The sequence below is a fragment of the Sphaerodactylus townsendi genome, linkage group LG07 (genome assembly GCF_021028975.2).
Source record: "Sphaerodactylus townsendi isolate TG3544 linkage group LG07, MPM_Stown_v2.3, whole genome shotgun sequence".
Lineage (NCBI taxonomy): Eukaryota > Metazoa > Chordata > Lepidosauria > Squamata > Sphaerodactylidae > Sphaerodactylus > Sphaerodactylus townsendi.
Window position 1 is genome coordinate 32,491,042 of NC_059431.1, and position 14,047 is coordinate 32,505,088.

The 14,047-nt window shown below is 42.6% G+C and overlaps 1 protein-coding gene across 1 annotated transcript in view; it reads left to right on the forward strand.

Moving 5' to 3' along the window:
• The window catches only part of RNF180 (ring finger protein 180), an 84,925-nt gene that overhangs the window by 57,034 nt on the left and 13,844 nt on the right, over nucleotides 1–14,047 (forward strand). The window contains exons 4-5 of the mRNA XM_048503939.1: nucleotides 2,387–2,612; nucleotides 11,984–12,109. Of these exons, the coding sequence (XP_048359896.1) occupies nucleotides 2,387–2,612; nucleotides 11,984–12,109 (352 nt within the window). The remainder of the gene's footprint in view (nucleotides 1–2,386; nucleotides 2,613–11,983; nucleotides 12,110–14,047) is intronic.

Below are 14,047 nucleotides of genomic sequence, written 5' to 3' on the forward strand. Positions count from 1 at the left end.
AAGAGAGATGGTCCTACAAATACAGGGGTCCCAGACTGCTGAGGACCTTAAATGTCAGTACCAGAACCTTGAACCTGATCTGATATTCCACTTGGAGCCAGTGCAGCTGACAGAGCACTGGTTGAATGTGTTATTCCACAGTCACCAACGAAGTCATGAGGGCAGGCAAGTAGGCAGGCACCCTTCTCCGGTGCTGCTGGGTCAATGGTTCATCTGGTAGCTGCCCATGGCCAGCAAACGCGATCCAAGTAAGGGAGGCTTGCAGCCCACTTGTAGCCTGCTGTTCTTGGCCAGCCAGCATTGGCAGTGCGTGTGAATGGATAGGATAGGCCAGCCAGGAGTGAGAGTGTATAATTGAGTTGGGTGGCACGATTGCATAAAGTATACTTAAGCTGAATGCCAAATGTATCTTTACTTTCAAACCCCGGGGGGAGGGAGGGAGCAGGACTAGGTAGGCACTAGGGCCCAGCCAGACCATTCTACAACAAAGAAGGTCCAGCATGTGCTGGATGAATATACAACCCTACTATCATCTTTCAGTGGAACAGAGTATAGTTCTAAATACAGTAGCTAGTTTTTAATCAGGAGCTAGGTAGAACATGGACATCACTCCCATTCTGCATTTACCTTTTTGGCTGCCCATCAATTACCAGGCTCATTCAAGGTATTGACTATACAGCCCTTCATGGCCTTGGTCCTTCTTATCTACAGGACTGCCTCTCTCCCTTTGCCTCATCACACCAATTTCACTCATCCCAGCAGGGCTTTCTGTGGGTTCCATTCTGCCAGTAAGCAAAATTGATAACTGCCCATACTTGTGCATTCTCTGTTGTGGCACCCATCTTATGGAATGACCTTGAATTGCAGCAAGAAAGGCAGACTACAAATAGCCAAATGCTACCAAGAAGAATTTATTTGCTTTACTTGTAGCCTGCCTTTTTCACTGAGAATCAAGAATGATTACACTTTAAAATAATGAGGTCAAAAACATGATAGAATGAGATATCTGAAACGTGCAGGATTTAGAACTAGTAGTTCCTTTGGAAGAAACTGCAACGCTTGTTTGCCAAGGCTTTCGATGGTGTATGAACAGCAGACATTTTTGGGGGAAGTAGGAAAAGTATTTGGGTTTTTTTATATTTTACTTGGTTTTAATTTGTAAAGTTTTACTTGTAAGCTGCCTTGGACCAAGAAGAAAGGTGGGATATTAATAAATAATTTCTCTTCCATAATACTTTATATATATTACAGAGAACCAATGTGGTGTACTGATTAGAGCAGTGGTGGCGAACCTATGGCATGGGTGCCAGAGGTGGTACTCAGAGCCCTCTCTATGGGCACACACAAACAGAGTTGCCCCCACCCCCACCCCCACACATCTAGGCTGGCCTGGGCCGCTGGGCTTGATTATTAGCATTAAACCTAAGACCTAGTTTTGGGGAAGCAGTGTAGGTAACCCTGTTAAGCACTGTTAAAGCCCACTGATTTTCATACGAAGAACTAAAGCACGATCCTTTATCTGGGAGTAAGCTTGGTTGCTGGCAAAACTGAGTAAACCCTCCTAGGGTCGTGATTCACCTGTTGGAAGAGTTGCACGATTGCTTCAAAGCAAAGCCACCAACTACCACCAAGTTTACTCCCGAGCAACGCACGCCTTGGAGCCAACTGTTTTTTCTAAACTAAAACCTCAGTATCAAGGTTAAATTGCCGTGTTGGCACTTTGCGATAAATAAGTGGGTTTTGGGTTGCTATTTGGGCACTCGGTCTCGAAAAGGTTGGCCATCACTGGATTAGAGTGTCACGGTAGGATCTGGAAGACCCAGATTTGAATCCGCACTATACCATGGAAGCTTGCTGGGTGATCTTGGCCCAATTAAACACTCTCAGCCGAACCTACTTCATAGTATTGTTGTGAGGAAAAATGAAAAAGAGAATGATACATGCTGCTTTGCCACCTCCCATCCCCCACCACTGAGGAGAAAGGTGGGGTGTAAACAAAGTAAACAAAGATCACATAAAATGCTGAAAGAGACCTTACAAGTACAGTCTTTGTAAGAATAAGTGGCAATTAACTGATTCAACAAAGCAAAAAAATCACCCACTTTGATTTACACCTACCTATATGTTAGGATTCTTTGAATTATTTACATAATAAAGTCCATAATCTGTTTTCTCCTTAAGGAATAAAAATAAACAAATTGTGTGTGGGGGGAGGGGGTAGATTTTTGTATGAGGGTTATTGCACGAAAGAACTGTTCATTAACCTCAGAGCATACTGCCATAGTTCACTTTGATGGTATTATATCAATGTATATCCCACTTAATTGTATATCCTACTTAAATGATGGAAATCATTTTAATGCATATTTATTTTTTCTCCTTGTAGGCTATGAATGATAACCTGAAACCCGAAGAAGAGCATGAACACAGAAGAGAGAAAGAAAGCTACCTCTGTGCAGTATGCCTGGATGTTTATTATAATCCTCATATGTGCTACCCCTGCCACCATATCTTCTGTGAACCTTGCCTGCGTACCCTTGCCAAAGATAACCCAACCAACACTCCGTGTCCTCTGTGTCGCACTATAATTGCCCAAGTCTATTTTCAATCAGGTATAAAATACTAACTTTCAATAGTATTGTTCGGCTACCATGGACCTTTCAAGATAAATATTAGCAAATATTTGCCTTTCCTTTTGAAGTCAATGGCCAGGCTCAATTAACAAGTTCATATACAAGTATTTTGTATATTAGCATGTTAAAGAGTATTGTATTAGTATTCGTATATTGAAAGTGCGTTATTTTTGTATTAGTATTAATATATTGATAAGTGCTTATTCTCATTGGAGATAGAGTCAAATTATATGTGACAGCAGCAGGCTAATTTTTTAAACCTGGATCTGCCATGGACCTGTAAAATTATTACTATGACTATTATTGTTGTTATTTACAAAATTTATATCTGCCTTTCTGCCCCCACAAGAACCATCAAGGCAGCTAACAAATTAAAATATATATTCATTCATTTATTAGATTTACACCCCGCCTTCACCTAAAGGGCTCAGGGCAGCTTAACAAAAGTCATCTATCAAAACATTATCAATCATAACATATCAACAATTGCAACATTTCATAATTATTATTATTTTTTATTATTATTTATTATATTTATAAACCGCCCTCCCCCGAAGGGCTCTGTGCAGTATGCCTGGATGTTTATTATAATCCTCATATGTGCTACCCCTGCCACCATATAATATAATAATAGAAACATCAATAGCATCTTAGCAGCAGACAGTAACAGCAAATATCATATAACAAAATATAGCATCAACAATAACAACATTTCATAACATAATAACAGAACATCAATAGCATTTTAGCAGCAAAAGTAAACAAGTATCATAACAACAAAATATATAATAAAATCACATTTTAAAGCCATCACTACCCCACAAACATATACATCATTAAAACAATTAAAAAGAGTTGAAATGCATACAGAGACATAAAAACAACAATTAAAACATTGGGCAGGAAGGAGGGAACAGTGGGAGAATGCTAAACACATTTTTAAAAAACTCTTTACCTGCCGGCAGAAGATGGCGACAGAAGGGGACTGACAGACTCCCTGGGGAGGAAATGAGCAAACAGAGTGGGAGAGCAGACCATAAAGTCCATTCCCACAAATGTATTTCTCCTTGTTGCGATTTTTCCTTTACATTGGCAGAATGCTCTAGGGCACATACATGCAGCAGAGTACCATCTGGTTTGTATGCTGCTATAAAACCAAGTTACACACAAAGCCATTTTATCTTTGTAAAACTATTATTTCCTTTAGTGTAAAGAACTCCATTTCTAGACAGGGTAGGGTAGTGATATCTAATCTAAGTAGTATGAATAGAGATGCAAGATGCATCTTGCCCTCATGGTGTTAAGATGGAGAAAAATTGAGAAGTATAAAAGTTTAAAGAAGGAAAATTCCCCGAGAGTAGCAATTTACAGATCAAAGGCATAGCAAACGGAAGAGTAAAAAAGCATAAAAATGATTTTAAATGCAGAGGAAGATATGAATGTATATAAAGTTCAACAAAACAAAAAGCAGGCCAAAAGCCTAAAGCAGGGATATATCCAGATAGTTCAAGTAACTTATATGACACACAGACCAGTTACATAAATGGACATGACTGGTTGCTATTAATTTTTAAAATTTCGATCCTCTCTGTCCAAGTTTTAGAAAGTGTTAAAGCGATGACATTTACAACAGAAATACACACTTTAAAATATTAAATCAGAATTACCCAACAGCCACATAAGTTAAAAAGTAAACAGCAACAAAATACGGAAAGGTATTCAAAAGTCACCAACCGCTAACCATCAGCCAGCTGCATTTTAAAACTCTTGATTAAACACAGAGATTCAGTCCAACAAAGAGAAATGCAGAGTTCTACATCTGAGTAATAAAAATGTGGAACAGGGATACAGGATGGGGGATACATTGCTGGGTAGCAGTGTTTGTGAACAAGATCTTGGAATAAGATAAACATGAGCAGCCAGTGTGACACAGTGGCAGAAAAAAAATCAAATGTGATCTTGGAGTGAATCAACAGAGATATAACATCAAAATTGCAAGATTTTATAGTCCTGCTGTACATCGCATAGGTCAAGCTGCACCTGGTATTGTGTGGAGTTCTGGAGAACTTACTTCACAAAGGATGTAAACGGAATGGAGTGGGTGCACATATTACCAGACTGACCCATGGTGGGTGTGGGGGGCTCTGTTTTAAGAACAGTGTCTCTACCCATCCTGCCAACCCTTGGGGTGCCTAGCAGTATCATGCCAAAATGGGGAGCCTATTATCTGCATTGGCTAGTGTACTCACAAAGATACAGTGAAATCTTTTCTGGACTTGCCTTAGCCCTTATCTGTCTTGCAAAATACCTGCATCACACACTCTTCCTAAAGGGATTAAGAGAAGATAATACCCCTGCATTGGAGGGCGTTCCCATCTTCAGCCCTGGACTATCTGCCCTGCAAAGACAAAGGACTGGTTAATGTATGTATATCTCAAGTGTTCTGGCCAGTATTGTATTAACACAAAAACTTCTTCCTTTGACCAGTCTCTCTTTAACCTTACTTACATTGCCATTGTTTTATAGTTATGATTGACACTGAACTCTGCCCACCTCCAAGCACTCCCAGCTTAGCACATCAGGCTAAGCATTCAAACCAAACTAAGCATTAACGACTCAGCACTGAAGGTTGATGACTGTGCCTTGTCTTTCCATGGAAAGGCAGGATTCCCCTTTGCCCTGGGAGATTGAAGGCTGCTCTGCATAACCCTTAGGATCCCTTTTTCCCTGTAAGAAGCCCCCTCTCCCAGTAGCCAGTTTTCAGTATCTCTGGATACCTCTCTGTCTATTGATATTTTCCCAGTGCATTGATATTTCTCCTCCCAGAGCTAAGCGCACATCACTCAGCTCTGTTCATCAGACCTTTCTGCTCCAAAATCAAGTGACTATAACCCTTACTCCCCAAATTACCTTCATTTATTCCAAACCTATCCCCTCAACACTGCTTGTATGCTAGGACTGTGTGTGTGTTCTGCTACTTTGATTATTGTGTGCTTGTATATTCATATTATCCCCTCATAACATTGTTAAACTTTATTTTTCTCTCCCCCAGATTTCTTGCAAAAGCTGACTTTTGGTAGTGAACCCAAAATTTTTGGGCTTGCCCAGCCTTTTGCTAAGTCAAAGCATCTACTCTTGCTAATTTCTCCACTCTAAAAGGGACAGACTCCCACTGTTTCAAGTAACAGATTTGACAAATTCGCGCAGGCGTTGTCTTGTACCCCGAAATAACATGCACAGTTCTGTGGCACAGATGTAGAGAGACACTTCCAGAGTGTTTGTTCTCCCCTCTAGGTTATTCTACCAGATTGTAGGTGCCAGAGTGTTTCAAAAATACTATCCATGAGCCTGAAACTCCCTGTACGGGTTTACAGCCACAGTGGAATACCGGTCTGAGAGGTATAGCTGTTAAGTGTTCTGCGGAGCTTACCAGAACATCAAGGAATATACTTTCCTCCTAGGCCCGAAGCTTGTTCTATCCCATCTGTGTGGTTGTTGCAGCAGAAAGGCCATCAGCATGCTCAGAAAAGAAACTGTTTTCAGTAGCAAAACTGAGAAATGGGTAACAAAAAAAGGAAAAGAATCCCTGGGACACAGTCATTTCACTGTCCTGACCCTCTGAGTATGTTCAGAGCCACCTTCCAGGCACACTGTGAGGCAAAGAAATGGCACAGGCCAAAAAAGGATGCTACTGCCACATGGAGCCTGGTTCACCCTGCAAAAATGTGCAGAGAGCTTTAAAGAAGCCAGCACCAAAAATGAAGCTCTCCTAGTAGAAATTGGCAATTTGCGATCGGAGAACTTCATGGCACACAAGTAACGACGTGTCTGCTGCCGCTAAATTGGAAGAGGCTGTTAACAAAATCAAACAGCTAGAACACAGACGTCAGAAGCTAGAGACATGGCTCCATACTGTCCAAAAGGCTGCACAATTCTTGGTTACCAGCAGCTAGGAAAAAAAGAAGGAAGTTAGCCACGATGTGTGTCGTAAGGAAATTAGCAACCTTAAGGAAAAATTAAGCCTGCAAACTGCAGTCATTGCCACTGTCCACCCAGATGGACTCCCTGGCTTCCCCAAACGTGTCTTTGCAGAGTCTCTGCCTGAGGAAACCAACTCTAAATCTCCCCATACCCCCGACTGGAAGCACTCAGGTCCCATAAACCCAATTAAATCTAAAATGCTAAAGAAGAGAACCACCAATGGCTGCACCGAGCTTCAAAATATCCAGGAATCGGTTCTGAGGACCCCCCTCCCCCCAGAAGTCTGCACAATCGCCAACCAGCTCGGTTCCTTAAACAGGGACATTGGTGTGGCATGGCTAGCTTATATTAATCATTTCCCATTGCCACTGGGACAGATCTCACCCAACTGGCACAGCTCTGTGCTTCAACTGTAGACACCGCAGCCATAGAGACTGCCATTGCTGGTCAGGATCTGGACTTCCTTACCAAGATGGAGTGGATTCAGGAGGTAAAGAAATAAATTAGCAGCAAGAAATGCAGGAGCCCAGATATGAGCCATATTTTTTTCATTTATTTAGCAGTTGGAACATTTTATCATACAAAGATTATTAAACGTTTGGAATTTGATATTTTCTTATGTCCCGGAGAAAATAAATGATTGCTTACAGATTCCAGAAGTAAATACGGTGCTTTAAACTGGAATTGTGTGTTTAATGCATCTTACCTATAAAAGTAGACAGGGAAGTACGTTTTCAACATTCTCTGAAAAGAAATTTTGTTTCAAGCCTTCTACAAAAAAGAAAATTATCTGGTTGTCTTATTACATTTTAACACATGCCAAATCATCCAAGAAGATTACTTATAATGTGATAGGTTATAAAATTAATAAATTAGGGATAAAATGATTACTTCAGGTCAGTCGAAAAGGTATGTAATTGCTTTCTCTTTGCAGAATTCTACAGTCTTTCAAAAGATTTTTAAAAATTGTTTCTAAGGCTGATCAGTACATGGAGACTATTAAAGTACAGTTTGACAGCTTTCTACACTAATGATATTTACTAGCATACTAACAGTTCCGTTGTATGCACAGGTACTTCAGTCTGTCAGTTGAAACCAATGATCGTAGAGTGGAGTAATTCTGCATAAAATGGTACTGCAAGTTTCTCTATTTTCAGTTATTCTGTGTATTGCCAAAGGCTTCCACAGCTGGAATCACTAGGATGTTGCGGGTTTGCTGGGTTGTATGGGCATGTTCCAGTAGTATTTTCTCCTGACGGTTTGCCTGCATCTGTGGCTGGATGCCAGCCACAAATGTAAGTGAAACATCAGGAGAAAATACTACTGGAATCCGGCCGTACAACCAGGAAAACCCACAACATCCTATTCTGTGTATGTTTACTCAGAAGTAAGTCCCATTGTATTCAGTGGGGCTTACTTCCAGGTAAGTGAGCACAGGATTGCAGCAGTTAGGAACTGAGGAATTGCAGTTTTACTGCTAATTTTTTTCCCTTAATCCAGTGACTATCAAAACCTCTTCAAAGGCTATTTCCTTGGTGATTTTTAATAGTACTTTAATAATATATATATGTACTCCTAATTATGCTGTTGCATAACATCAAAGACGTCCAGTATATGCAGCTGTTTGGCTTATTAGAAGCTAAAATTTTGCAATTACATATGCCTACTACCCCCAATTTCCAACTTGAAAGAATATGATGCCGTGGAGAAAAATGGACTTAAACTTCATGGGAGCTTCTTCACAGCCAGATTTGGTGACTAATAGACTAGGGATGAGTCACAAATAAAGATCATAGATCTCTTAACAGAGAACACAACTTATCACTACTTGCCCTGTGACAAGAACCATGGCATAATGAATCCATCATTTGTGAAGACCTAGCCTGTTCAGTCCCTTAAAGCCTGTTTTGGCAGAGGGAGAAAAAAATTGGCCATGTATTATAAGCTATTAGAAATCTAAAGAAGAGCAGCAAAGTCCAGAAGGTCATAAACTGAAAGCAAACTTGGGGTGCACCTACATAATTTTTGTGAAGAGGGCTCCTCCACTGCTAATTTCAGTTGCACAGACGATAATGAAGAGATATTGGTTTATTTGCAACTTCCTGCAGACTTTCCCCCCTGGGTTCATTATACAGTTGCTTAACTCCTGCTGCCGTTAAAACACTGCTATTCACTGTGTACCTCCCCTTTAACATAAAGCCATCAATAAATAAAATGTACTGGATTGTTATCTTGGGCTACAGGGCCAGTGGAAAACTGAGACATGATCTAAGAGTTGCATACAAGCAAAGGGTATTATGTTGTTCATCTTATGCATACTTACTGTAAATTCATTGGGACTTATTCCCCAGTAAGCTTGCACAGAATTGCGTCAGAAGCCTTAAAATTGCAGACTTTCATACTGTATCACAAACTGAGTTTGAAACTCTTACATTTCAAGCAGTGATGTAGGTATAGATTTTTAATAGGGGGATTTGGGGGCGGGGCCACGGCCCCACCTTCCCCTGGGGGCATGACCATGCCTCCCCAAGCCCCGCCCCCGGCCTCAGTGCTTATCAAAGCAGCTCTCTGAGGCCAGGGATGGCAGACTCCCCTGCCCTGCCCCCCACCTCCCCACTAGCTGGGCTCCCAGCCGCAGCCAGCAGTCCCTTCTGTCCTCCCTTCCGGGCAGAGGCATAGCTAGGGAAAGTGGAGCCCAGTGCAAAATCTGAGTTTTGAGTGCGCCCCCCGCCATGGGCGGCCACTGTGATGCTGGAATCCACCCCCAAACAGCATCACTTTCAATGGTGTATAAACTAGGGAGCCCAGATTCTCCCTTTAAATCCACCTTAAAGGGAGAATCTGGGGTCCCCAGTTAAAACAACATTGGAAGTGATGCTGCTTTGGGGTGGATTATCCCCCACCCTGAAACAGCATCACTTTCAATGTTTAAACTGGGGACCTCAGATTCTCCCTTTAAATCCAGCAGTGACGTAGGAGGTTAAGAGCTTGTGTATCTAATCGGGAGGAACTGGGTTTGATTCCCAGCTCTGCCGTCTGACCTGTGGAGGCTTATCTGGGGAATTCAGATTAGCCTGTACACTCCAACACATGCCAGCTGGGTGACCTTGGGCTAGTCACGGCTTTTCGGAGCTCTCTCAGCCCCACCCACCTCACAGGGTGTTTGTTGTGAGGGGGGAAGGGCAAGGAGATTGTAAACCCCTTTGAGTCTTCTGCAGGAGAGAAAGGGGGGATATAAATCCAAACTCTTCTTCTTCTTCTTTTCCCAGTCCTTGAAGAAGCTTTTATTTTCCACTTTCAATTCACACACTGCCACCACTCTCACTCTGTATATACCCCAGCTAATCTTATTCTAAGGCAGCTTCATTAACTTAGATGCTTCAATAGTGTGAAAAGGTTCCTATTATCTGGGAGAAATTTTCAGACCTGCAGTTCCCACATGGCAAGGAGCCCAGGTATTAAAGTTCCATATCTCTAGATAGAATCAGCAAAAAAGCCCCTCCTCTTGGTCTGTTATTATTTCTGTCCACCCACCCCTTGTGGAGTCAAAGGTCAATAATGCAGGAGGCCCCCATAGCATGCTGGCAACTGAACCCTGGCACAGGAAACTTATTTGTACCAACATACAAGGAAGTTACTGCACATGGGAAGCAGAAGTGGCATGCGGCAAACTTCGTTGTACCGACGTACAAGGAAGTTGCTGCAAACCTTCTGCTCTTGCTCTCGGCTTTCCCCGCAGAAAGCAAAAGCACTTCAGACGTGTGCCTGATGCCACGACGGACCAGAGAGGAGGTAAACTCCCTCATCCATAATCAGCCAAAGAATACCTTCCAGATATCTCCAAGAAGGAATGCAAACACCACAGGAGCAGAACCAGGCCAGAACTAGTGTAGTCTTCCCACTTCAACGTTCTGGCCCACCCAATGCTTTCTCCCAGCCCAGCAATGCCGGGCACTCCTCTGCGGGCAGCGCACCAGGCCAGCCACACACTCCCACCTTCCTTTCCCAAGGCTGGAGTTCCCTCTTCCCCCGCCGTTCCCAGCCCAGCCACACCGGCCGTCCACATCTCAGAAAACATGCCCTGTTTCTAAACAGGACTGTCCCACATTTTCATAAGACCATAAGTCACAGAAGCCAGCTTAAAGTCAGAAGATTCAGCCCTTCCCTGGGCAGGGGATGACATGCCCCTCAGCCCATTGCAAGATTTGCACTTGCAGCACTTGACTCCTTAGAGGGGCGGCGGTGCTGGGGCAAGAAAAGTTGTTTCCACTGGGAGGTCAGGTTTTGCTTGCAAAGTGGAAAAACCTCTGAGGCCTGCATAACTCAAGGTGGAGGGGGAATGCCAACATCCCCCCATTCTCTGGGATGAAATGCCATCCCCCTCTCCAGGAGGGGTATGCTATCTACACAAGGGGGGAGCCATCTCTCAATTACAGAGGAAATGCTATTTACTCCTCACAGGTGGATTGCCGTCTCACCCCTTGCAGGGGGTGTATTTCCTATCCGGGGAATACCATCTCTGCTTGTGGGGATGGAGGAATGTCATCTTACTTCCCTACAGCGGATGGAATGCTATCTTCTCCTTGTGGGTGGACAAACATCTCCCCCTCGCAAGGGGGGGGGGAATGCCATCTCTCAATTATAGAGGGAATTCCATCTCTCCATTCTAGGGAGGAAATGCCATTTCCCCCTCTCAGGGGAATTGCCATCTCACCTTGCATTGGCAGAGGAATGCCATGTCCCCCTGTAATGGAGAGAGAATGCCATCTCTGCCTTGTGTGGGGAATAGTATCTCTCCCTCAGTTGGCATTGCAGGAATGTGGCAAGGAGGATTCTGCAACCACTGCCGCCTCCTATTTACACGCTTTCCTCCCGCTTGCCTGGGAAAGGCATGTTGCTATTCATTCCTCTTCTTTTCACCCCACCCCACCCCCACTTTTCTTTCTTAATCCACGGTTTCTCTCACTGTGAAAATGAGTGGGGGAATGGGGGAGAATGACGCCATGTGTATGACATGACCAGCAGCCAATCAGAATGCAGGAAACAGAGGTCGTGCATAAGTGGAATAGATCACGGGGCAAATGAAACAAGCTCTATGCTCGTGTGGAAACAACTGGAGCATTACAGGGGCAGAAGCGGGGATCTATGCAGAGGTACAAACCAGGGCAAAATTGATCCGGTACATAAGATCTTGGTTCCACCCCAATGCAATTTTGCCGTGCAAAAACAGCCTAAATCTCCAAAGTAAAATGCATTTCTCCGCAGTCTCAATTTCACATACTTACATGTTTTGTAAGAAATCATTCTCTCGAGTCTTCACAGATTTCAAGAAATCTGAGCATTTTTAATAATTTTGTTTTGTATCACAGAACTGAACCATTCCACAAAAGCTCGCTTTCCTATGGAATACTTGAAATTAAAGGAAATTTTTCAAGAATCAAGTTTAGCAAACTGGCCTCTCCCAAGCTGCAAGAAAGCATTGAGAGTTATTGAAGGTAAGACAAGTATAGCTGATTTTTTTGCCCTTGCATTTCAGATCTTACAGTCCAGGGTTTATACTGGCCTAATTAGCATCTGATTTTCTCAGAAGTATTTGTGTGTTTTCTAAAGTAATTCTATAACCAACCTGATGATGGTAATAGCCCCTAAGGGAAGAAGGCTTGGACGTTCCCAATGTAACTTCAATGGATAAGGCAATGTAAAAATTTGAAAGACTGGAACTTACAGTCTTTAACCTCTAGTTCTTCCATTTCTAGCCTCAGTTCTTGCAAATCCTCCTTTGATGTGCTTCCTGCAAACAGTTTACCCCCGAGGCTTGCAATCCAGAGAACTTGAGTGTACATTTAGCATTAACAATTCAGAAAAAGACTCTGCAGATGCTGTGCCGCCTGCTAATTCCTTTTCTGTTCTATCCAACCTCCTCTCCCTCATCTATTATGGGACAATGTCGCTCTTAACTATAGCAAGTGGAGGAAGGCTAGGGAAGAAACAGACTGGAGGTGTACCAGCTGTACAATTTGCTGCTGCAACACTTACATGAAACATAAATTAGGTTTGCCAGTTGCACCAGGTGGCCCTATTACACACCTCCCACTTTTGGGGGTGGTCGGGGTGGAATTTAAAGTCTAGAATGTTTTACGGTTTTAAGATTAGTTTTATAGCATCTTACTGTCGTATTGCATGTGATTTTATTATGGATTTTATTATAACCCATTGTTACACTGTCATAAAGAGTAGAGAACCAATCTAAATGATAAATAAATAATTATTATCCACACATCTCACTGGGATATTCTTTTCCTTCACCAAAAATAACTCACCAAAAATATTTGTGATAATAAACAGCTGTCTTAATTTTTAAAAGGACAGGTATTTTCCTTGAATAAAAATCAGTTCTTTGCCGTCTTTCTGCAGTCCCATAGATGGGTTCGGCACTAATGCAGAACGTAACTCCAGAAATTTCTAGAACTCTTGCTAAAGAGTTAAACCCCCTGCCCCAGAATTCCATACTCCTTCCGTACATTCCTAGAGGGGAGAGGCAGGTGTTTTCCCTGTCAGTTTTCTGAGAGCGGTTTTCCAGATAACTGCATTGGGTTTTGTTTTAATTTAGCTTTAGCTATCTTTTTCTTTATCATCAGCTCTTTTCCTATCCTAACATAAAAGTATGTGATTAAATATTCCTTCCATCCCCTTCTGTACAGTTGGTGGCCTTATGGAAGAGCAAGGGGTTTTACATTTTCTATGACTGTGCAAGAAAGCTACTGGTCCCTGACACCCACACTATCTGCCTGTTGTTTCTGGAAGAAAGTCAGATTCACAAGGTAGTCTTAGAGAACTGCCTCTCCAGATTTACAGCATGCATTAGCAGCAATCTTGTCACCTACCGCCAACCCCCTGCAACCCAGCTCAACTGACCCTAATGCCCTGTGCTGAACCAGCTCTATCTCTATTGTCCTTTTCTGCCAGAACCAGGACACTACAAACCCACTTCTCTGTCTGTAGTTCATACTATGGCTCTTGGCATAGAAGGACAGTCAGCTAACAAATTAGTTCCATTCTGACTGTTCTCAAGGACCCGAGGGAATTAACCACTGCAAGTGCTCAATTGGACAACAGATTGAGAAGAAGCAAAGCAAATCAACCAGCATCTTGGTGATTCCTGCTCTGTCCATTGTGATATCAACTGTTGCATCTAACACATAGCTGCTGCCCACTTTGTTACCAGTATTGAACATGTTGCTGGTATAAGATGAGCTGGCCTTGGAGCATTACTAATAACTCTTTTCAAGGTAGCACAGCATCCTGTGTTGCATTATTCCCAGAAATCAAAGGCCGCATTTCTTTCACACCCATTGCTTCATTACTCATGAAGGTCTCATAAATCTCAAGTCAGATTCACTTTACTTCTTGAATAGCAAAAAGATCAGCTCCCA